Source organism: Microtus ochrogaster, chromosome 5, assembly GCF_000317375.1.
Source record: "Microtus ochrogaster isolate Prairie Vole_2 chromosome 5, MicOch1.0, whole genome shotgun sequence".
In the NCBI taxonomy this organism is placed as follows: Eukaryota; Metazoa; Chordata; class Mammalia; order Rodentia; family Cricetidae; genus Microtus; species Microtus ochrogaster.
Window position 1 is genome coordinate 47924272 of NC_022012.1, and position 25703 is coordinate 47949974.

The 25703-nt window shown below is 39.9% G+C and overlaps 1 protein-coding gene across 1 annotated transcript in view; it reads right to left on the bottom strand.

Annotated features, from left to right (window-relative positions):
* Positions 1 to 25703, bottom strand: part of Cul5 (cullin 5) — a 49385-nt gene that overhangs the window by 6164 nt on the left and 17518 nt on the right. The window contains exons 2-14 of the mRNA XM_005347358.3: positions 25465 to 25574; positions 22336 to 22435; positions 20843 to 21019; positions 17436 to 17577; positions 14695 to 14840; positions 14533 to 14613; positions 11222 to 11315; positions 9336 to 9466; positions 9009 to 9116; positions 8048 to 8112; positions 5145 to 5277; positions 2417 to 2548; positions 609 to 732 (exon numbers count right to left, since the gene is read on the bottom strand). Of these exons, the coding sequence (XP_005347415.1) occupies positions 609 to 732; positions 2417 to 2548; positions 5145 to 5277; positions 8048 to 8112; positions 9009 to 9116; positions 9336 to 9466; positions 11222 to 11315; positions 14533 to 14613; positions 14695 to 14840; positions 17436 to 17577; positions 20843 to 21019; positions 22336 to 22435; positions 25465 to 25574 (1543 nt within the window). The remainder of the gene's footprint in view (positions 1 to 608; positions 733 to 2416; positions 2549 to 5144; positions 5278 to 8047; positions 8113 to 9008; positions 9117 to 9335; positions 9467 to 11221; positions 11316 to 14532; positions 14614 to 14694; positions 14841 to 17435; positions 17578 to 20842; positions 21020 to 22335; positions 22436 to 25464; positions 25575 to 25703) is intronic.

Sequence of the window (25703 nt, forward strand, 5' to 3'; positions counted from 1 at the left end):
GCTGGCCTCAAACTCATTTGAGATTCACCTGCCTATGCCTCCCAATGCTGAGGATTAAAGACATGGGTCACCACAGCCAGGCTTAACAAGTAAAATTTTACAGAGTAAAAACAAGGATGAAGCTTTTGTTAAAAGGGTCTTTTTTATATTTTGAGATAAGTATTCATAGACCATATTTTGATAAGCAGCTCTGAGATGGATTTTATAAAAATCTTGATATTTTTTCTTTCTTTTTTTTAAAAAAGATTTATTTATTGTGTTCTGCCTGCATGTATGCCTGCACAGCAGAAGAGTGTACTAAATCTCATTATAGATGGTTGTGGGCCACCATGTGGGTACTGGGAATTGAACTCAGGACCCTGAAAGAACAGCCAGTGCTCTTAATCTCTGAGCCATCTCTGCAGCTCTCCAGCCAGCCCTCCCTCCCTCCTTCTTTCCTTCCATTATTAATTTTTGTTTTTTGTTTTTTTGAGACAGGGTTTCTCTGTGTAAAGCTTCCAAGTCTGTCCTGGAATCCACTCTGTAGACCAGGTTGGCCTTTAAATAACTGAAGAAGATACTCTTTTATTAAGCTTAAACACACACTTCCATTTAATTATAAATAATACCTGGTAATGCCAATTTATTATTTTTGTGCATTTCCTTAAAAGCTTGATTCAAGTCTTCAGATACTTTAATGTCCTGGAACATTCTGGCGAGCTTGTTCACATAATCTGCTGGCATACCAACTTCCTACAAAAACCAAAGACAGAAAGACAATAACCATATAATTTGACATAGCAATAGGAAAAAACTTATAATCTTTTATCTTTCTTTCTTTTTTTCCCAAATTACCACACTTGATAAATCTTTATTTTTTTTTTCATATGCATTGGTGTTTTGCCTGAACATATGTCTGTGTGAGGGTCTTGAATCCTCTGGAACTGGAGTTAAAACAGTTTTGAGCTGCCATGTGGGTGCTGGGAATTGAAACTGGGCTTTCTGGAGGAGCAGCTACTGCTCTTAACCACTGAGTCATCTCTCCGGCCACAGGGGAAAAAAACTTGTTTGGAAAAAAGAAAAATCTTGTTTATTATTTGAGGTTCTGGGGACTGAATCCAGGGCCTAATGCATGCTAAGCAAGTTCTCTAGTACTGAGCTTCATCCCTATGCTGTAATAAAACATTCTCTTCTCTTTATCAGAATATAATGTAACATCTATTACATTTGATTCTTAGAAAATAAACAGGATAGTTTTAGACAGTCTTTGCTTTGTAAAATTCCAGGATGCATGGATCTCAGTTACTGCAATGTGAACAAAATCAGCTCCCAACTCAGCTCAACTCTGGATGACACCTTTAACAGCTCAATCAGAAAAGCAGGACAAAGACTGACAGAAGGACATCAGTACAGCTGAGTCAGAGCATCCTAAGGGCCTAGACTTCATCAATAACCTAAAAAAGAAAACCAACCCAAAGGATGGCTTTGATAGATTAGGGGACAATGACCCTCTAAGCCTCCATTTCTTGACACAAAGGCATGTATTACCACTCCCAGCCTTTCATAAAATCAGAGCGGCTGCAATTTTATTTATTTATTGGTTTTTTTTTTTCAAGGCAGGGTTTCTCTATAGCTTTGGAGCCTGTCTTGTAACTAACTTTTGTAAACCAGGTGGGCCTCAAACTCACAGCCTGCTTCTGCCTGCCAAGTGCTGGATTAAAGGTGTGCCTCATCACTGCCACACTACACAGTGGCTGCAATTATTTATAAATATTTCTATAGTTCCAAGTATCTAGTACCAAAGACATGTTAAAAGTTGGTCATTTCACCATGGATACTGCTTAAATGAATTCAGTTAAAACTGAAAGAGGGTGTGAATGGAAACTCAACAGCAAAAATAAAGCAGGCTTAAAACTTCAGAAAAGGGGGCTGGAGAGATGGCTCAGTGGTTAAGAGCATTGCCTGCTCTTCCAAAGGTTCTGAGTTCAATTCCCGGCAACCACATGGTGGCTCACAACCATCTGTAATGAGGTCTGGTGCAGAGTATTGTATACATAATAAATAAATATTAAAAAACTTCAGAAAAATCACCTTATTAGATCAATATTATATATTTGATCATATATTCTTATAAAATGAATCTAATTGATACTACTAGTGATGCAAAAACACATTATTTTACTACACATGTGAATCATGTGCTATATATATAGAAAAAGACATTAAAAACAAAAACAAAAAACACAAAAAAACTACTTTTAGGCAATTGAGATGGCCAATCAGGCAAAAGTGCTTTCAGAAGGACCTGATCATCTGATTCAATCCCTGGGACCCAAAGGTAGAAAGAGAAAGCAGACTCCTGCAAGCGTATCCTTTTACCTCTGATGCCTGCTCCCCACTGCACCCCCAGAAAACGTGAAGAAATCGCTGCACTTACTCTTAGCCACTCCACCATGTTTTCTTCAATCTCACTATCAGCAGAGATGTCCAGTATGAGACGTCGGGTAAGATGAGCTTTGTGATACCTCATAAAGACATCCTTATTTTGTACATATTTAAGTACCAAGAGCTGAACAAAAGACAAAGTTATTTTAAATTCTTATGTTCTCAGCCATTTGTGTCATGTAGACCTTCCTGTATTCCCCAATAGCCAAGATGTGGAGATTTACAAAAACATAAACAGAGGCTTATTAACTCCTATAATACAAAGTTAACAAATTTGAAAAAAATTTTTTTTAAGACAAGACAGGTTCTCTATGTAGTCCTGATGTCCTGCAACTCACTCTGTAGACTAGGCTAGACTCAAACTCAGAGGTCCACCTGCCTCCACCTGCTACATGCCTGGCTGTATATTTCAGACTTTAACCAGTTAATCTTTTAGTTCCTACTACTAAGTTTTTCGGATTTTATATATGCATGATAAGAATACATTATGGGAAAACTCATCTTATTCTCTTCTTTTGTGATACCAATCTTCTTTCTAGGCCTTTCTGTCTGATCCCACCTCTGCACTCCTGGGCAATCATTTTACTCACAAACACCGAGGAAGACCCCAACGACAAAACAACAACTAACTTTCCTATACTCTCACTTGTCCCCATGTGTCTTAGGCTCTCACAAAAAGGAGTGAAAAAAAAAGCTCCACTTGCTTTTTTGTTCTTTAACAGAAACTGATCTAATGCGCCAGGTGGTGGTGGCGCACGCCTTTAATCCCAGTAAGAGGCAAAGACAGGCGGGTATCTGTGGGTTCGAGGCCAGCTTGTCTACAGAGCGAGTTCCAGGACAGGTTCTAATGCTGCAGAGAAACCCTGTCTTTGGGGGGAAAAAAATCACCTACTGCATCAAGACAGAGCCAGAAGTGTTGAAACTCCAGTATTCAGGAGACAGAGGCAGGCTGATAATGAGCTAAGGTAAACCACCTACATTAGAGAGAACCATTCTTAAAAAGCACAAGGCTGGAGATATAGCTAAATGGTATAGTGTCTAACACATACAGGCCCACCTGAATCTCCAACATCACACATGGGCAAGAGCCCACACCTGGGAAAGGGTATGAACACACAATAAATGGTATTTTCAGGAAGCTATTGAACAAAAAATTTTAGGTACAACTAAATATCTTATGAAAGTGTAACACTGTAAAACTTTTGTTTACAGATAAATACTTATTTCTTTGTGTTATATGCACATGTGTGCAATATGGAGGCCAGGTTGACATCTGGCACCTGGAACTTCCCACTATTTCTCTGCACTTTTCTAAAATTTATTTATTTTCTGTGTATGGGTATTCCTGCATGTACCACAGGCACACAGCGCCTGTGGAGGCCTGAAGAGGATATTAGATCTTTTAGAGCTAGAGTTACAGACGGCTGAAAACTTGGTCCTCTGTAAGAACAGCCAGTGTTCCTTACTACTGAGCCATCTCTCCAGCCCCTCTTATTTTCTGGGACAGAGTTTCTCATGGACTCAACAAGGCTACTCAGAAGGCCTTAGAATCCACCTGTTTTATGCCGAATGCTTAACCCCAGTGCTAGGTTACAGTTGCTCATCTCCACAATCAGCTTTTGGCTTTAGTTGTATTTTATATTTACTTTATGCACATTGGTGTTCAGTGCTCTGGAAACTGGAGTCACAGACATCTGTGAGCTGCCATGTGGACGCTAGGAATTGGATCCAGGTCCTTTGGCAGAGCAGCCAATGCTCTTAATGACTAAGCCATCTCTCCAGCCCCTCAGCTTTTGGCTTTTTTACATGAGCGTTGAGGTTCCAAATTCAGGTCCTCATGCTTGCGGAGCAAGCACTTCTAAATCCATTAAGCCAAAGTTAAGTTAGTTTATTTAAGAACATAAAATATAGCAAAATATCTTTTTCTTCCTTCACAGGAGGACAATGCTGCCTTGGAAGAGAATCCTCATCCTCTCCTTACTGGCACTGCTAAAACTTCTAGAGAAACACACACATGCCCATTCCTGGATGGCATTCTAAAGACAGAAGCTGAAGAGGTTCCAAGCATTCCTATGTCTCATTTATTTATTTATTTTTTTATTTTATTTTATTTTTGTTTTTTCGAGACAGGGTTTCTCTGTGGCTTTGGAGCCAATCCTGGAACTCGCTCTGTAGACCAGGCTGGTCTCGAACTCACAGAGATCCGCCTGCCTCTGCCTCCCGAGTGCTGGGATTAAAGGCGTGCGCCACCATCGCCCGGCCCCTATGTCTCATTTTAATCCTTCAAACATATGCTTTATGCCTTGGCTAAGTATGCCCCAAAGCATGCCTGCTATATTTCTTTCCTGGTTAGACTTATTGAACGTGCTCAGGACTATATGCCTTACCTTGACGTGTTTTCCTAGATGAATTTATAAAGACCCCCATATAACATCTCCATACTTTGTTAGAATAGAACATTGATTTTGATACAACAGTTTCTCCTTACAGGAAATAAGTCTTTAATGATTTTAAAAAAAATACTGATTAAAAACATCACTTCTGGGGCTGGAGAGATGGCTCAGAGGTTAAGAGCACTGACTTCTCTCCCAAAGGTCGAGTTCAATTGTTAGCAACCACATGGTGGCTCACAACCATCTATAGTAAGATATGGTGCCCTCTGCTGGCCTGCAGGCAAACATGCACTGTTTATATAACAACATAAAAATATATATACTTACCACTTCTTTAAGTTTTGCTTCAATCTCTTCAGAGGTTAGTTTTTTGCTTAATGGTGTTTTCCTTAACAACATGTCACAGTAATTGGCGAGCAACTCAGGGCACTTCGATTCAGGCTGGGTTTTCAACCCCACTCTAAAAACACAAAAGCAGTTTTTTACTACAATATCATGATCAGCTGAGCATCTGCTTCTAAAATGATTTTTCTTCATCTCCACAGCACTGGTGATGAGCTGTCAATGGGCACCGTGGAGACACAAACAACAGGACATATGTTAACAGTGGGTTCACCCTCTGGTCTGCAATGGGAAGAGCTGATCACTAATCAAAGTATAAACTGAGCTGATTCAACCTATGCTGCCGTTATGCTAAGAATCAGTCTTCAACTGGTTTATCACTACATTTAAGAAGTGTCAGGTAGGTGGTGGTGGCGCACACCTTTCATTCCAGCACTTGGGAGGCAGGTGAAACTGAGTACAAGACCAGCCTGGTCTAGAGAGAGCACCAGGACAGCTAGGACTACACAGAGAAACCCTGTCACTCTAAGCTAGCGTGACCACCAAAAGCTCTATTGCCCTACGGCAAACAAGATTTCTTGAAAAGCAGGGAAACTGAGACCCTGGAAGCTCCTTGATCTGTTTCTGTAGTTCTGGAGTATCAGAACTGCTCTCCCAGCATTTATCTGATTGTTTCAGCTCTTCTCAGCAGACACCTAGGCCTACCATCAAGCGCTTCATTCCTCCTTATAGATGAATGTCCTATATAATCTGGATGCTACTACAGGTTTACTCTATGAGGTAAATTAATATTGGTTGGCAATGTGATTTCACGGAGAAACACCTGCTAGTAAAGCACCTGCTGGATTTGTCTGTGAGACTGTTTCCAGTCTCTGGTATGAAGTCAGATAGTGAAGTCTCAGAGGCTGTTGTTAGGTGGCCTCACTGGACACAGTAGGGCAGCAGGCTGGGGTAGGCCTGGGTGTCCAGACAGCTGTCTCTTCCCTGGCCCACTCCTGGTAGTACCCCAATGTTTCCTCCTGTCTTGATGCAAGCTAATGTTATACCTCCCTGCCATGATGGACTGACAAAACACAATAAAGCCTTTTTCCTTTTGAATTACTTATTTTTTAAGATTTATTATTATTATTTTTTCTTACATTATGTTTGAGGCAGGATCTATAAAGTCTAGATTGGCCTCAAACTCAAGATCCTGTACCCTCAGGAATTAAAGGAACAGACCACACACCAGCATTGCTATGAAATGCTAGTTTTTAGCTACGAACTGTAGTGGAATCTATCCAGTAACTGGCGAGACTTAGAACTACTAGATGTTGTGTCAAGATCAGATTAGTCCAAATTCCAAGTTTCCATTTTTCTCTAATTTTTACTTAGTATAAACCAATTCACTTTACCAACAAGAAATAGTTTTGTTGTTATTGGTGTTTTGTTTTCCAAAACAGGTTTTAGCTGTGTATCCCAAGCTGTCCTGGAACCCACTCTGTTAGACCAGGCTGGCCCCCAACTCTCGGAGATCCGCCTGTCTCTGCCTCCCTAGTGCTGGGATTAAAGGCATATACCGCAACTGTCCTGTGATTTATTATCTTTTTAAATTAAAATTAAAAATTTAAGTTAGTATAGAAAGTAATGGGTTTCTTTTACTTATTTAATTAATCTATTTATGTGTGCGGGTATGTGAAAATCAGAGAGAGAATTTGCAGAAGTCAACTCTCACCTATCATGTGGGCTTCGGGGATTGAACCCAGATTGTCTGGATTGGCAGCCAATATCTTCACCAGTTTAACCATCTGGCAGTCCACATACAGGCTTCACTCTGACATTTTGTGCATGTGTGTCATGCCCACTCCCCATCCCTGCTCTGGCTGATCCCTCCCTTCTCTAGCTCGTTTCCAGGCTCCGCCTTCATGGTATATGCATTCTCTTACTACTTCACCTGCCCACTTCTGAGCTGGAGGTCAAACCCAGGGCTATATCTATTTGGTAGATATGCTTTGCCAAGGAGATTCAAAATTCAAAATTCACATTAAAATTCATTTCCCCTTTTATATCATTATGATAAAACACTTTGGGTAACTAATAAAGGGAAAACAGGCAGAGATTCTAAAGACTCTGAACAAAATGTATTTCCAACATTCAAAACATTCAATTATTTTGGTAAAAAAGTTCTAATAGCAGCAGGTAGCAAATATTCTAAGAACAACAACAAAAACCAAACCGAGCAAGGAAAAACACAGAAGCACTTCAAGGCTGGAAACAAGGGTCTCTGTAGACAACTTTTCTTAAATTCAAAGAAAGCCAGGAGTGCTGGCCCAGGCCTTTAATCTTAGCGCTGGTAGAAGACTGAGGCTTTCTGTCACCAGGCCAGCCTGATCTACATAGGAAGTTCCAGGTCAACCGAGGTTACACAGTGAAAAAAACAAATTCAAAAATTAAAAAGGTTATGGAGCTCAGAGGTGGTCCAGTGGTTAGGAGCAATGGCTGCTCTTCCAAAGGATTGATCGTGAGCTCACAGTGACTCACAAACAGCTGTAAATCTAAGGTCAAAGGATATAGCTCAGTTGGTAGAGTATTTAGCACAAAAAAAAGCCCTTGGTTAAATTCTCAGCATAGAACAAACCAGGCTAGGTGCCCTGAATCTGTAATCCTAGCACTCAGGAGAAGAGACAGAAATATTAGCAGTCTTTTAAGCAACTTGGCTACACAGGGGGTTTGAGAGCATCCTGGGACACAGACCTTTTCTCAATAACAAATAATACCAACAATTAGAACTTAAAAGCAAACCTAAGAAAAGCCTAAACTTACCAGGGAAACAAGGCACCTTGATCACCCAGCACCCCAGTAATGTGTCTCCCAAAGAATTATTTTTTAAAAAGAGTGTAGAAGCTTACCCTTTCTGCTTCATAGGTAATTCAAGTTTAAATATGGTAGCATCATTAACAACTGCTTTATATGCCTGTAAAAAGAACCCAATTTGAGATAGAATGACATTTAATATTTAAAATATGCAAAGAAACAACTTAACATGAACCAGATGTTTACTCAGGTTTTGTGTGTATGTGTGTGTGTGTGTGTGTGTGTGTGTGTGTGTGTGCTGGAATTGGATGAAGGCTGCAAAATTAAGTATATGCTCTTTTATTTTTACTAGTACATCCATCTAAATGACTCAGCACTTCTTTAAACTTTATCAGTACTGGGGTGGGGGTAGGCACAGACAGTTTATGTGTGTGGTGGGAGTTCTCTTCTACTTTTAAGAGTTCTAGAGAACACTCAGGCCCATTCCCAACAAATGATATGTTCTCCCATTTCACTGAGAATGCTCCCATGGAAAGCAAAGACAATCTGAAAGCCACTCCAGGAGCTCCAAGGCCAGAGGATGAAAGCATCAACTGTGTGCCACAGAGGGGCCTACAGGTAAAGGCAGCTACTGACCCTGATGCCCTCCCTCATTTTGAGAAAAACATCTCTGGGAAGTTGTCTGTTGACTTCTCTACTCACATGTGGCTTGGCACGCACAACCTCACTCCCCCTCAAAATAAATAACTCTGCTTGGGATGAGGTATGGAGAACAGTGATGTAGAGCAGGGAAGGTCTTAAAAGGATGAATAAAAATTCAAATATCAGAAACCTTCAAGACAAAGGGGCAACACTCATGAAAAACTAAGGAGGGAACAGCTCACTGCGTGAATCCCAGCTCACAGGTACCTGCAGCTTACTGGGAGGAACTGAATAATAAACTGCTGTGAGCTGCTGCCCGCACTTGTTCTCAGCTTAGCAACATGATGACACTGCTCGTTGAGCCAACTTTTGTGATAGTGCACTTTTACACAAAAGTCCTCAGAGAAACACTACCTTATCTCTTGCAGTAAGGAAACGAGGATCATCTTGAAAAGCTTCTTTGACAAGTTTGCTGAATCTATTAAACAGGGTAAGCAATTGCTCCACGTACTTCTCGGAGTCCTGGGAAAAAGGTTTTGCATTTCAGCTTTTAAAAGGGAAAATATATGAAACAACAAAGTACTATTCTAAAAAAGACTAAGGCTTTAATTTAAAATTGGGAAGATTTCTTTTCTTAAAAGTAAAACTGAAAAAATACTTCAAATTACTGTTTTACTGTTTCAACCACAACTTTAGAAGTGATGTTGGATATACACGACACCTGCCATCTAAGGAACTTACAGTAGTGATGGTCTCAGCAGCTGCCACCATGTCTGCTAGGCCAGCACTAATGATGTGCTCCTCCAAATCCTTCAACATTGGATCTATTCCATTAGGAACTTTGTCCATCAGCGAAAACATCAAATGTAACTCTGAAAAAAACCACAACACATTCACAGAATTACTTTATACATTAAATTTCTTTCTTGCCTTTTGTTTTGTGCTGGGGTCACTAGGTAACCCTGGCTGTTACTATGTAGTGCAGGTTGCCACTCAGACTCACAGAAATCTGCCTACTGATGCCTCCCAATCTGTGCGGCACTACATGGAGCTATGGCTTCAGTAGCAAGATCCTGTAGAAATGCTACTTTGGAGTTTGAAATATACTATTGGGTATCCTGTGACTAAAAAGAAAGTAATTTTCTTTTAAGAATCTAATTAAAAGCAATCTTTTATAGCCAAGGCAACCTGACTGGACCTCCAAAAAACGAAAAAAAATTAAAAACAAAACAAAACAAAACAAGATGATGCTGGGTGTAGAGGCAGACAGGACTGATATTTTATGGACACTCTAGGCTAAAGCAAGTTCTGGGGTAGCCTGAGGTACAAAATAAGATCATATATCTTGAGGGAGAGAGAGAACACAAATTTACACATAAGACTACTATTCATAAAGCAAGTGTAATGTTAAAAGGACTAAAAACAAGAATTATATAATTTTGTATCAGAGTTAACACAAAACTGTATAAAATTTATGAAGCACTGAACTGACATTCACACCACCTTACTTTACAGTGCTGATCACAAAATGAACTGTTTGGACCAGTTTGGACCAGTATGGACCAGATGTAACTGGTCAAAGTCGTTCTCAGCTGCATGGCAGTCCTGGCCTTGACCAGACACATGGGATCCAGACTAAATGGGTTTTGAACTGAAGTGAGTTGAAATACATTCTTTAAGAGTAGCTATGCACTGGACTCCAGACACAGACACAGGACAAACTGAACAGTACACATAGAAATTTTAATGTAGTTTTGTTCAGGGTGGTAAAGCTGAGTAATTATTTTCATCTTTATATATACCTGCTACTTCCCAAAACACAACGTAATTAAGAAAACGTTAATTTTTGTGTGGGGAAAATAAAGAGATTTTTGGATTTGTGGGTGGTTTTCTTGGGGGGGGCGGAGGGTTCAAGACAGGGTTTCTCTGTGTATCCCTGGCTGTCCTGGAACTCACTCTGTAGACCAGGCTGGCCTCGAACTCAGAGATCTAAGATTAAAGGCACGTGCCACCACCTCTCAGCAGGATAAATATTGTAAACACAGTTTTATGCTATTAGAGTGCGTGCACACATGCATACATGCCTGAGTGAAACCTAAATACGTGAAAGTCAGATGACAACTTGTGGTAGTCAGTTCTTTCCTTCCATCATCTGGCTCTGGAGGCTGAACTCTGGTCATCAAGGCCCACTGACCCATCTTTATTAGTTTCTAAGAATCTACCAAATTTCTACACAAAAGTCAAATACTCAGTTGCAGAGTGGGGGTAGGGGGTGAAACAGGGTTCCTCTGTGTAACAGTTCTGGCTGTCCTGGAACTCACTTTGTAGACAAGGCTGGCCTTAAATTCAGAGATCCACCTGCCTCTGCCTCCCAAATGCTAAGATTAAAGCCGTGTGCCTGGCAGCTCAGTTCTAGTCTATACTGCATTTCTACAACTTATACTAGCCTTTAAAAGCACAGTTTACCTTAAAGGAAAAAGACAAAAGCCTCCCGAAACAAATAAGTGTTAGTATATTCAAGAGGAAATCCACCCCAGTCTCTAAGAACAACCCAACAGCAATTAATTAGGCGATTTGCTTAAGATACTCTCTTAAGAGGTTATGTCTGGACGTGAGATTTTACCTACTTTCAGTTTCATTTCGTTTGATCATGCCTTGGCATTCTGCTAAAATAGTCTCTTTAAATGAGGTCACCAGCGCATTTACACAACATTCCATGAGCTGAAAAACAGCAAAAACAATTAACAGTTAATAATAACCTTTACAGAATACTTACAAGTCCAACCATATTGGTTCAACAGTAAGAAAAACAAAGTAAAGCCGGGCGGTGGTGGCGCACGCCTTTAATCCCAGCACTCGGGAGGCAGAGGCAGGCGGATCTCTGTGAGTTCGAGGCCAGCCTGGTCTACAAAGGGAGTTCCAGGACAGGCTCCAAAGCTACAGAGAAACCCTGTCTCGAAAAACCAAAAAAAAAAAAAAAAAAGAAAAACAAAGTACACTGAAAGTATACTTTACCTACCTTGATGCAGGTTTACTGTTAACATATGGATAAATAAATAAACCACACTAAAGTAAAACTATAGAACTGAGGGTCTCTTTAAAATATAATTCAAAAGAAATAAATAAATAAAACTAAAATATATACAAAAATTCAAAAAAGGGTGAACTTTACCTAACTCCTACTAGCTGGTGAAATCTATTAGAATCCTGTAGGAATAAGCCTTAGGGGGCGTGTTCGCCTCGGGTGAATGTTTACTTATAAATCGGGCAAGCGGGAGCCGCGCACCCCTTCTGCTTTCCTGGTCTCCCCGGGAACGGTGGTTCTGTAAGTCTATTTCCCCATTAAAGCTGTATATATTTTTACAATCTGTCTGCATTCATTTATGCCATTACAGAATCCTAATACTCCACATAATTCAAAAACTACTCCTAATACTCCACATAATTCAAATACATTCTACAAACCACTGTGTAATAATGCCTGAGCACGAGGACAAGACACAGCTGGAGCCTATCCTGAAGAAGTAACTAATGAAGAGGTAGAGGAGGAGTTAAAGTAGTCATCTGCCAAGATGACTTCTGAATCATATTTTCCCCTGGGCTGGAGAGATGGCTCAACACTTGTTACTGTTGCTGAGGTCCTGGGTTCAAATCCCAACACCCACACAGGGGCTACAAAAGTCTGTGATTCTAATCCTAGAGTATCTGATACTTTCTTCTGGGATCTCAAACACTGTACACACATGGTACACACACAGCATACAGACAAAACACCCATACCAACTGCACAGAATTTTGTACCTATCTCAATGAAAGGAATCAGGTTGTTGAAGCAGTTTCTAGTCTGAAACATTCAAATGTTCCTAACAAGTACCGTTTATATACGTTGATGTACATGGGGGTTTTACTTGCATATACATCTGTGCACCACTCCCATGCCTGGTACACATGGAGTTCAGAAAAAGGCATCAGATCTTCTGGAACTGAAGGTAGTAAGCTGACATGTGAGTACTGGGAATTGAACTTGGTTCCTCTGGAAGAACAGTCAGAAGTCCTCCAGCCATATATATACGTATTAATACATATGTACACACACATAAAGATTTATGTGGATACATAAAAATGTGGATATATATGCATGTGTATATATACATATATACACATATATACACATGCATAAATATAGATAAAAAATTACTAACATGAATCCAAGAAAAAAATAAGCAAGACAAATTACAAAAAGAACAAACATTCCTTACTGGACCAGAGTGACACTTGCTAATTACTAATTACTAATCAGATCTATCCATACATTCCAAGCTTGTCCTCGAACTCATGGTATAAAACATAGGCAAAGGAGGCAGGCGGATCTCTGTGAGTTCGAGGCCAGCCTGGTCTACAAAGAGATCCACCTACCTCTGACTTCCAAGTGCTGGATTAAATAAATGGTTCTAAATGAAGAGGTAAAGCATCAGTGATTTATTTACTGTGTAAGAATATTTTGCCTGAAGAAGTCAAGACTATGATGGGGACAACCAGTTTACCTGAACAAATGGGAGCTTACCAACTCCAGCCAGACAGGAAAGGAACAAGCATGGGTCCAAAGTAAACCTCTGAATGTGGGTGACAGTTGAATGGCTGGGACAGACTGTAGGGCCACTGGCAGTGGCACTAGGATTTATCCCTACTGCTTGTACTGGCTTGTTGGGAACCCATTCTCTTTGGATGGATACCTTGCTCAGCCTAGATATATAGGGAGGGCCTTGGATCTTCCCCAGAGCAATGTACCTTACCCATCTAAGGAGTGGATGTGGAAGGAATGAGAGGAGGAGAGGGAGTGGGGACTAGAATTGACTTTTTAAAATGTCCTAAAAGAGTACATCCAGGTATGGTGTGGGAATTTTGGCTGATAGGGATCAAACCCAACATCTTTTCTTCTTTTGAGACAGGGTTTCTCTGAGTAGCCCTGCCTGTCCTGAAACTCACTCTGTAGACCAGGCTGGCCTCAAACTCACAAGGGATCCACCTACCTCTGCCTCCCAGCTGGGATTAAAGGCGTACACCACCATGCTCAACTAACCCAGGGCCTTTAGCATACTGAAATACTGAAGGTTAAGGTGTATTTAATAATTTATGAATCACAGTGAATTTGACTATTTCACAGTTGTGTCTGTGTGTGTCTATGTATGTCTGTGACATAATATGTGAAAATCGGAGGACAATTTTCAGAAGACAGCTCTTCTACCTTGCGGTCTCTCTAGTCTCCCTTGTTTCTGTGTCCATGCACTGTACTCCAGGCTAGCTGGCCCTAAAGCTTCCCAGCCATTCTCCTGCCTATATCCCATCATTGTCTTAGGAGTAGGGTAATTACAGATGTGTCACACTGAACCTGGCATTTTACATGGATTTTGGAAAATGAACTCAGGTCAGGAGACCAGCCTGGTCTACAAGAGCTAACTCCAGGACAGCTAGGACTGTTACACAGGGAAACCCTGTCTCAAATAACAAAACAAAAAAATGTTTAAAAAGTTAAAATACTGGACATTGTACATAGTGAAGACTAGAAAGTTCAGAATAAGATACCATTGCAGATGTATTTTTCAAGGGAGAAGAAAATTATAGCCAATTATCAATACCAGTTAAAGAAATAAAAGAGAAGTGTGAGAAGCTGGAGAGATGTCTATGTCTGCTCATAGATTTAAGATTTAGAGATTTGAGGCTTGATTCCCAGCATCAGTTCCAGGGACCCACGACCCTCATCTGACCTCCACAGGTACCATATATACAGTGCACATACACAAATGCAAACCACTCAAACATATGAAATAAGTTTGAAAAGAACAAAAGAGGAAATGTCATTAGTGTCTGCATTTGCCACCCCTGTGCTACACCAGAAGGAAACCAATTGCTTGCTGATGCAGCAGAGTTGAATACTTACTGCTTCAACAGAGTTACATTCTCGTCTTGTTTCTAAGTAACGGAGTGCTCTTTTTTCTTCTTCTTTTAATTTAGCATCTGCCTGTCCAGAAGCAAAATAGCAATCATTTTAAGAATATCAGGAAACTAGATAAACTATAAAATGCAATAAATTCTGACTTACATATTTCATGTAATTCTGCACACCATTTTGTTGTAAATACGAGGGTGCCTGTGTTCTATAAAATCGCTCTGTTGAGTCCAAATATGCCTTCTCAAAATTATCCCTATAGATCTGAAGCTTGTCCTCAGGATTAGAACAAAGGTTAACTGAAACACAAAAGATAAAGCTGTTTTAATTATTTTTGACTATAACAAATGAGTAACATACTAAGGTATGGTTGTAAGAGTCTAGAAAACTTCCAAAGATTATTGCACAAAGCAGTAAACTAATAAATTTTATAGTCATATAAAACATTTTTTTTAAGAGGCTGCTTTCTAAGTGATGATCATAGAGCCATTCATAGAACAAATGGCATTTTAATGGAATCTTCAGGAATAAAAAGTATTTACAAAGTCAGAATACGAAAATCAATACCCAGAATAACAAAAACACAAGTGTATTGACCAAGCTACCTAATAGGATGATAAATGAAAACAGCATGGAAAGCCTCAAATCTGAATTTAGCATGAGATACCCCTTAAAGGGTAGAAAGTAGAGTGCTGATGTGACGGTTCACATAAAGGCACTCGTTGCCCAGCCTCATGGCTTAAATTCAACCCGAGACCCACATGGTGGGGAGAACTGACTTCTACAAGTCATTTTCTAACCTACACACATACAGGGGGAGGAGGAGAGGAGAGACAGAGGAAAGAACATGGCACGCACATGTCCACACACAAATAAAAACAAAATAAAATTGGGAAAAAGTGCTGGGGTTATAGTTTATTAGCAGAGTGAAGGCATAGCATGTATGAGGCTTGAGGTTTAATTTCCAGTGTGGAAAAAAATTAAGAACATTTAAAGTCTAGATGTAGAATTTAAACCAGTGGTAGATGAAATAAAAAGGAACAATTTCAAAATAATACTAAGGGAAAGAAATCTAAAGACTTGACTAAAACACAGCAACAAGATGGAAAAACAGCTATGAGATTTTTTCAAACTGTTTATGTGTTCTTTTCATGAAAATACTCCATCTACTGGGCACACATATAGATGTGGATGTCAGGAAGATGACTTTTCATTAAATTGTACAATTATGACGAACAGAAATATGCCAGCATATGCTTCATATAAATAGATCTATTTATTGTTCTACGAAGACTGTAATACATGTAGAAGCCTGTTTTGTTTCTTTACACAGATTAACATAAAAAAACAACAATTTTTTCCCAGTCTAAAACTAGCTACACACATTTAACTGATTTAAGAACTCAGAACAGCCAGGCGGTGGTGGTGCACGCCTTTAATCCCAGCACTCGGGAGGCAGAGGCAGGCGGATCTCTGTGAGTTCAAGACCAGCCTGGTCTACAGAGCTAGTTCCAGGACAGGCTCCAAAGCCAGAGAAACCCCATCTTGGAAAGGAAAAAAAAAAAAAAAAAAAAAACAACAACCTCAGAACAATTCCAAACTAGACAGTGTCTCTTGTAAGTTGTAATGGATTGTAACTTAAAGACTTTACAGATATGCACAAGGACACAGTCACAGGTGTCTAAACCAAGGTTATTAGTACACAGTAACCTAAAACACTTCGCGTTTCTCTTGCTGAGTGTGGCTGATAAAGACCTACTCCTGCCAGGTAGTGCTTGTGCACGCCTTTAATCCCAACACCTGGGAGGCAGAGGTGGGCGGCTTTGTGAGTCCAAGGCCAGTCTACTCTACAAGAGCTAGTTCCAGGATAGGCTCCAAAGCTAGAGAGAAACCCTGTATCGAAAAACAAAAACAGAAACAGAAAAAAGACCTACTTCCCTGCACAAATTCTTCAGCAGCTTGTCTCACTGGGCATTATGTATGCCCTCCCCTCAGGTCACAGCCTGTACTCCAGCAACCTTGAGGCCCAGGCAGCCCTGGTTACTCAGTCCCCACAACAGTAGCATTTGTAATCTTTTATACTGAAAAAGTTTGTTCCTGAACATGTATGTGTGTGTGTGTGCGTGTGTATTTGTGTATCAGCTAGGTAAACAAAGAAGCTAGAAAGAATTGCAACAGGACAACAAGAGCTGGAAAGAATAAAGGGCTGACCATCAGATCATGTATGTGAGTCTTTTACCTTCAGATAGACAGAAAAATTTTCTTACTGCTGCTCTGAAGACATTCTTTTCTGCAACTGGGGTGCAGTCCTGAGAGCTGGTCTCACAGGCTGCAGCAAGGACTTCATGTGAGATATACTACACTCAGTAAAATGAAGCATGAGTAAGACACTTAAGAAAATTATGTCAGGGAGAAACAATTACTATGAATCACTAAACATGAGGACACAACCTAGTCTCAAAATTACAAATGGTCTCCATGAGAAAATGAGGGAAGAGTCTGAAGGTGAGGAGGCATTCTCTCTCTAAGTTATAGAGGAAACAGGTACTTGACGGAAGAGACAGACAACATCATTGTTAGAACTTGAGAAAACAGAGGATGCACAGAAAAGTAACATCTAAAAATATCAACACACAAAAAAGTTATCCTTTATGAGCTATAGGTTGCAATTCATAGTTTTCTAGTTTAGGACACTAGAAAGTTTTAGCCAAGAGGTTAATTAATGATGAGGAAATATGACAAAAATGAATTTGAACTTAGCAGGTTTCTTTCACACAGAATCAATATCATTTTCATACTGTTAAAAAAGTACATGGTACACAAAGTAGAGTCTGGCAGAACTATTTTAGAAGATTTCTAGAAAGGAAATGTGACTATAAAAGTTGAGAACATACCGTAGGACTCTCGTACTCCTATGACCAGCTGGGAATCAAAAGCTTCCCCTAATCTCTCAGCATGCACCAGCTTCATTGCACTATCCTGGAGTCTGTTTTTTATATTTGAAAAAATTGACTCATTCCACGTATCAAGCATGAGCTGGGAAAGTAAGAAAATAAAGGATCATCTTGGGTTATTAATACGTTCAGTATCACACACAAGTTTAAGGACAAATGGTAGAAAAGAAAATCCTATTAGTAGGTCTGTATTGTATAATGCTTTAGGAGGTCACATATATATCATAAAAGTAAAAAACTAGGGCTGACATAGCGATGGACCTTTAATCCAAGCACTCGAGGCAGAGGCAGAGGCAGAGGCAGAGGCAGAGGCAGAGGCAGAGGCAGAGGCAGAGGCAGAGGCAGAGGAAGAGGCAGGGGGATCTCTAAAGTTTGAGGCCAGCCTGGTCTACGCAGTGAGTTCTAATACAGCCAAGATTACACAGAGAAACCCTATCTTAAAAATCCAAAACAAACACACAAAAAAGACCCTAATGCTTCAGAATGGAATTTGTATCCTACCTCTGCTATTTATATCCTTTTACAAGTGTAAAATATTAATCCAAATTTCTAGTGTTTGTTACAAAAATTAAATATGGTAATACATGGAAAACTGTGTTTAGAATGCTCACATGTATGCTTGTGCTAACCATCTTAATAAAAATATGTGCGCATCTATACCATCTATACCTACTAGCTGTAAGTACACACTGGTAAATGAAGATCAACGTCCCCAGGAACTTTGTCAGGCATTTATCAGGAACAGTAAGAATATTGGTTAAAAAAGAAAGAAAGAAAAAGAAAAAAGAATGTTGATAAGAGGGTTAACAATTCTATACCTCTCGCCATGTATCTGGGACTGCACTATGTAATACCCACAGTCCTCAAGTAAGAGCTACCATGATCTCCTCTTTATATGTGAAAGCTGGGACCCAGCAGGAAACACTCACACGCCACACTTAAATATAACAAATATAGTCCTAGAATCAATGTTCATTTTACTCAGTAAGCCTCACAGCAAATTTTAAAAAATGGTAATTCATAACAAATAACCCAAAGAGGATAAGATTATAAGGCTACAAGTTAAATGGCATCTTCAAAGATTTTTTGCCTTTAAAAAGAAAATAAATGTGTCAATTTGCAGCTATTTCTAGGACTGAAAAACCATGTATATCAAGCCAGGTGGTGGTGGTGTACACCTTTAATTCCAACACTCAGGAGGCAGAGGCAGGTGGATCTCTGAGTTCAAGGCCAACCTGGTCTATAAGAGCTAGTTCCAGGACAGGCACCAAAGCTATAGAGAAACCTTCTCTCTCAAAAAGAGAGAGAGAGAAAAAAAAGATACATCTAATTTTATAGTATTACCAAATAAATTGAATTTTAAGAATAGGATGAGATGGTAATACCCAGACCACATAATTCTAATGTTGGTCTATTAACATAACCTTCATAGCAAACAGTATTTGAACTTCAAATGGCAATTTTTATTTTCTACCCTTCATTAAGGCTGAGGATGTAGTTCAGTGGTAGAGCGTACGTAGTGTGTATGCTCACACATATAAGCTCTGGTTCCATTCATTTCTCACTAGTAGGAAAGCAGTTGGCTAATGAGTATGGCAATTTTAAAAAATAATTCAGATTTGAAAGGGACACTGAGGTAGCCTTTGTCCCTTAAAGTATAGTTAGTTACCAGGCACAGGTCTTTACTTAGAAAACATGCAATTATAAAAATAAGCAAAGTACACACTAAGCTTAAACAATGAGCACAGCTGGGCGATGGTGGCGCACACCTTTAATCCCAGCACTCGGGAGGCAGAGGCTGGCGGATCTCTGTGAGTTCGAGACCAGCCTGGTCTACAGAGCTAGTTCCAGGACAGGCTCCAAAACCACAGAGAAACCCTGTCTCGAAAAACCAAAAAACAAACAAAAAAAAAACAATGAGCACAAAGCAACTAGAGAGATGACAGCTAGCCACAATTAAACACATGGTTAGAAGGTAATCTAATGAGAGGGTTTTTTCAAAGACAAAACAAGTAATTCTCAGGAAGATAAAGTACAAAGAAATAACACAACAAAAAGGTACTGAAGATAAAACTACGAAAAGATAACAAGAAAAGGAAGAACTGAGGAGGTAATGTCTGGAAGTAGTTATAGTTTAAGAACATAAAAAGATGGGGGCTGAAGAGATGGCTCAGTGGTTAAGAGCATTGCCTGCTCTTCCAAAGGTCCTGAGTTCAATTCCCAGCAACCACATGGTGGCTCATAGCCATCTGTAATAAGGTCTGGTGCCCTCTTCTGGCCTGCAGGGATACACACAGGTAGAATATTGTATACATAACAAATAAATAAATATTTAAAAAAAAACATAAAAAGATGAAAGATGGGGGGCTGGAGAGGTGGCTAAGTGGTTAAGAGCATTGCCTGTTCTTCCAAAGGTCATGAGTTCAATTCCCGGCAACCACATGGTGGCTCACAACCATCTGTAATGAGGTCTGCTGCCCTCTTCTGGTCTGCAGACACACACAGACAGAATATTGTATACATAATAAATAAATATTTAAAAAAAAAAGATGAAAGATGGAGCATGTGAAGGGCCAGTCTTGCAGGTCCAAGGAGTCCCAGCAAGAGCCCAACACTGATAGCAGAAACCAGAGGCCTCAAATGAGATCAATGACTCTTTGTAATAAACATAGTTCTAGGACAGGCTCCAAAACTTTAGAGAAACCCTGTCGTAAAAACCAAATAAATAATCCTAGCCAGCTGATGGAGGTGCAGACCTTTGGAACCAAAAGAAGCAGAAGGATCTCTGTGAGTTTGAGGCCAGCGAGGTCCATAGAGCCAAGAGCCATGTTCCAGGACAGTCAGAGTTGTTATACAGAGCACCCCTATCTCGAAACAACAACAAAAATCCTGAGAGCTATAAAGAATGGTGTGGGGGGCCGGGCGATGGTGGTGCACGCCTTTAATCCCAGCACTTGGGAGGCAGAGGCAGGTGGATCTCTGTGAGTTCGAGACCAGCCTGGTCTACAGAGCTAGTTCCAGGACAGGCTCCAAAGCCACAGAGAAACCCTGTCTCGAAAAACCAAAAAATGTGGGGCTGGAGAGATGGCTCAGAGGTAAAGAGCATTGCCTGCTCTTCCAAAGGTCCTGAGTTCAATTCCCAGCAACCACATGGTGGCTCACAACCATCTGTAATGAGGTCTGGTGCCCTCTTCGGGCCTTCAGGCATACACACAGACAGAATATTGTATACATAATAAATAAATATTAAAAAAAAGAATGGTGTGAAGTAGCAAAGCATATGTAAATTATTATGAAGTGCCTCCTTCCTGAAGAAATTTAGGAAAACAATGGGGTAAGAGACATACCTTTCTAACAATACTATCTTCCATATTTGACTTTTTATTGCTGCTTTGTTTACCCAATAAAGTAACCTCTAGTTGACAAAAAGGTTTTGGTAAAATGTCACACTGGGTAAAAAATTTTCTCCATTCAACAATATACGCCTTTAGCAAAGCGGTATCATCTTGATGACTCAGAACACGCTGAAAAACAAAATTGTATTAATTTGAAATACACTTAAAATGTCTTGAAAATAAGAATATAAAGCAATGATTTTAAAATATATGATTCATTGCACAAACTATTTAAAAGAAACTAATGCCCTAAATATTCTGTAAATAAATGTTCACAGCCATGTTTACAGTCATTTTATCCAAAACAGTACTAAATTTAAACTGGGCAGTGATGTTTCAATCCCGGAACTAGGGAGGTAGAGGTAGATAGATCTGAGTAGCTCATGACAACCTGGTCTACAAAGCAAGTTCCAGGAAGGCTAGGGCTACACAGAAAAACTCTGTCTTAAAAATCAAACACAAATTACCAACAACAATAAGTGGAGGAAATGTTAAGGCCCATTATCTCATGAAGGGTAAACAAACAGTATGTGCTACAAGCTACAAAACAGAGCAGTACTTAGCCCGAGAATGCAGCACACAGCTAAGTTTTGAAAACAACCCAAGTGAAGACCAGTCATAAAGGTCAGTTTAGGAAAAGCCAAGAACAGAAAAATTTGTGGTTTACTGGAACAGGGTCTGAGCAGAGAGGTAACAGGAAGTGACTGCCTGCTAACAGAAGTGCTTCTTCAGAGGGGGATGAGATATTCTAGGATTAATGAGCAACTGTCTCAAACAAAATAAAACAAAAAACTAGCTCTCATTGGCCTGCCACTTGCCAAGTAAGCTAGACTGACTGATCAGAGTTCCAGGGATCCACTTCCCCAATGCTGAGATTACAAATAAATGCCGAAGATAATCTTATTGCTATCATTGCTGTATTAAATTATGTGTGTAGGAATAGGTACATATTAGAGCATACATGTACAGTTGTGGATGTATCTGCACAAATGAGTGCTGATGTCCGTATAGGTTAGAAACATTGGATCCTCTGGAAGTAGAACAGATGTTATGTGTGTTTGATATGGGTGTGGGGTACCAAACTCAGGTTCTCTGCAAAAGCAGTATATGTTCTAAAGCACTGAGCCATCTCTCTAGCACCAGATATATAGATTTTAAAGTCAATCCAAGGGGACAGGCACAGTGGCGAACATCTTTAATCCTAGCATTAAGAAGGCTGAGGCAGGTAGAACTGATGCTAGCCTGGTCTATAGAGTAAGTATGAGAAAAGCCAGAGATACAGTGAGACCCTGTTTTACTGTCCAAACAAAAAAAAGCCTAGGGATGGGGGTGTGGTTCGCTGATGAACACATGCTTATTAACTAACCATCTAAGGCTCTATAATAGATGTCAAACACCAAGGTAAAAAAAATTGTGAAACAAAGGTGAAAACATGCACAACTTACTGCCTGTGCTTGCTTAATAAACTCAAGAATATCTTCTTTTAAAGCCTGATGAATTTTTGATGAGCCTTTATCATCCCAGAGACAGACTGCATGTACATCCCTGTAAAATCACAGCAGTGGGCAAACATGAGTAATGAAACAGCAACAGGGACAAGCATTCATCTTAAGTTCTACACTGGTATAGTTCTACTGTTCCCATGGACCGCTGTAACAGTGCTAAACCATTCACAAGAACCAAACAAGTAACTGTGCCCATTATTTCATGGGTACTGATTGCTTGCTTTTTTCTCCCTAAACAGGGTTTCTTTTCGTTGTCCTGGCTGTCCTAGAACTGCTTAACAGGCTGATCTGTAACTCACAGAAACCCACCTGCCTCTGACTCCTGAGAGCTGAGATTAAGGGTGTGTACCACCAGCATCTAGCAACTTTCCTTAATTCTCATACTCATTACAAAAGTATGTCTGTCTCTTAATCTCTATCCTCAAAGTTAATTTCTACTAATATTTTGTTAGCCAGTAGTGTGGTACATGCCTGTAGTCCCAGCACTGAGAGGCAGAGAGAGGAGGACCAAACCAAGAAAGCCAATTTAGTTGAATTGGTGAACTCCAGGTTTAGTAAGTAAAGACTTACTAAGAAAGGCAAGGCATTCAAAGTCAATCTTTGGCCTCTGCATACACATATACTACAAACACACACGCATTTCTGGGGATCTACTCAGGTTCTCCTGCTTGCATAGCAAGCACTGTATATACTGAGTCCTCTCTCTAGTCTAATTATACTTTGATTGCAATTTTTCCCTATTCTACTACTATTTGGTAATTGATTTGGTAAGGTTGAGTATGCACTAATATGCAGTATTTTGGTTTGTTTGAGGCAGGTTTTCTTTGTGTAGGTCTGGGTGTCCTGGAACTTCCTCTACAGACTAGGTTGGCCTCAAATTCTCCAGAGTGCTAGGATTAAATGTATGTGCCACCACCACCCAGCAATATTTAATATTTCTTGTAACTTACTGTCTTTTCCTGTTGTAACATAAACCTATTCAAAGAAATTTTGAAATTTGGGATTTCATCCTGACTGATTCACAAATACTCCATGTCTTTTGTAGTAAAGATATAAAGCTATCTTTTCAATTTAAAAAAGCTAGTTCCAGGAGAGGCTCCAAAGCCACAGAGAAACCCTGTCTCGAAATAAATAAATAAATAATAATAATAAAAAGGCTTCTGTTCTTCTCAGTTCTGAATGAATGAAAAAACTGAGAGGGGTACACTGACTTTCTAAGAGAAAAATAAATGCAGCACCTGGAAGTCCAAGAAAAAGATCATTACTACTGCTGTGGGTGCTTGCTTTCAATTCAGACTGCAAGCACACACAATACCTACTGGCACTGACGGTGAGACAGCTGGGATAACCTTCATTTCTTTCTGCACTTGCCATGTAGAACACTTGTTGCTCAGCTTAGTGCTGTGGCAGGTAAGCAACACAAGGACGAACACAGGAACCTGGTGTCATAGCCTGAGATTAATTTGCTAGCTGAACTGGAAATTCCAAGATGGACGATGGTTCCACAACACTGGCAGAATCATTCACTGGAACTACTGACCAATGTAGGCTTTGCTTGCTATAGCCTAACAATTTTTTTAAAAACATCTTTGTTTACAGTGGTAAAATGTGTCCTCTGGAACTAAATATGCTCGTGTACATGCCCTGATCAAAGACACTACCTTAGCCCTGGTAGCCCTCTCAGGCTTCTTCAACTTACTTAGGCTCTCTGCCTCTGCCTGAATTAATGCTTCAGATCTTGGCTACTATGTTCCTGCTCCTACCTTTCCAGGCCAGTACTGGAATTAAACCAAGGTCTTTTCTTGTTAAGCAAGTACCACTGAGGTATACCTGGTAGACCAAAAGTTAGTTTTTAAAAGAAGTACGAGAGTGAGAATACTGGAGAAATGGTCCAGTAGTTAGGAACTCTTGTTCCTCTCTCAGAGCACTTGGTTTCAGTTCTCATCACCCACATAGAGGCTTACAGTACAAGGGGATCTGACATATTCTATTGGCTTCTGTAGGTACCAGGCATTTATACAAGGTACTTGCATATATACAAGCAAGTCACTCATATTTATTAAAGTAAATAAATCTAAAAAGTTCACATCGAAACTGAAGGGAGAGCTGGGCAGTGGTGGTGTATGCCTTTTATCTTAGTATTCAGGAAGCAGAAGGTGAATCTCTGAAAATTTGAAGCCAGCCTGGTCTACAAAGAAAGTTCCAGGACAGGCTCCAAAGCTATAAAGAAACCCTATCTCGAATTCTCCCAGCTCCCCAAAAAAGGAAACCAAAGGAGAAAGCCATCTGGCTTTCTAAGGTAAACTCTGTGATTAATGGGGCTGCTTTAACTTGCTGCACTGCTACTCAAAAAACTGTTCCCTAAAAACATCTGGCCAAGGGCTGAGCAGTAACAAAGCAAATCTGAGATTGAATTCCTTTGAAAAATCTGATTGTAAGGTTGGTCTTTAACTGGTATCTAGTTGAGAACATTTAAATAAAGCTTCCTGAAATGATAATACTGGTTCAGTATACCTAAACTGTTGATATGAACATGGTTTATACTGAAAGCTTACTCTTCCTAGAAGTCCAGAATTTGAATGATTGCCAGTCTTGCTGCTGAAGAAATTAAATGTCCCAGGACTGGAGAGATGGCTCAACAGTAAAGAGCACTTGACACTCTAGCAGAGGACCTGAGGCATCCATGATGGCTCACTAACTACATTTCCCAGGGATCCAATACTCTTATGACCTCCAGCAGCACCAAGCAAACATATGCTACATATACATACATGCAGCAAAATACTCATACACATAAAACTTTAATGTCCCATGTGAATTCTTTGGAAAAGGAGTCTTGGAAACTTGTGCTTAATCTTCCAACTGCATACCATATGCCTTTCCTTGTAAGGTCAGTCTTGTGAGTTCACCTAAGAGATTAGGGAACTGTACTAGCAATATGTACTAGCAAACCCCATCACAAAAAGTAGGGGTACACAGGTAAGCAAATACTTAAACTCACTATGCATCTCAGTATACAAAGACACCAAAATTTGCTCTGTTAACAAATAAAATTACTGAATTACTTACGAAAACAGATCAAACCACTGCTGTTTTGTTACAGATTCCTGGCGTAAAAGCTTCAAAACAATTGGACGCATGAAATCCCACTTGTCTTCAAACTGGAGAGAACCTTTATTCTTAAAAATAAGAGATAAAAGATAGATTAATTTTACACGCCTTTAATCCCAGCACTCGGGAGGCAGAGGCAGGCGGATCTCTGTGAGTTCGAGACCAGCCTGGTCTACAAGAGCTAGTTCCAGGACAGG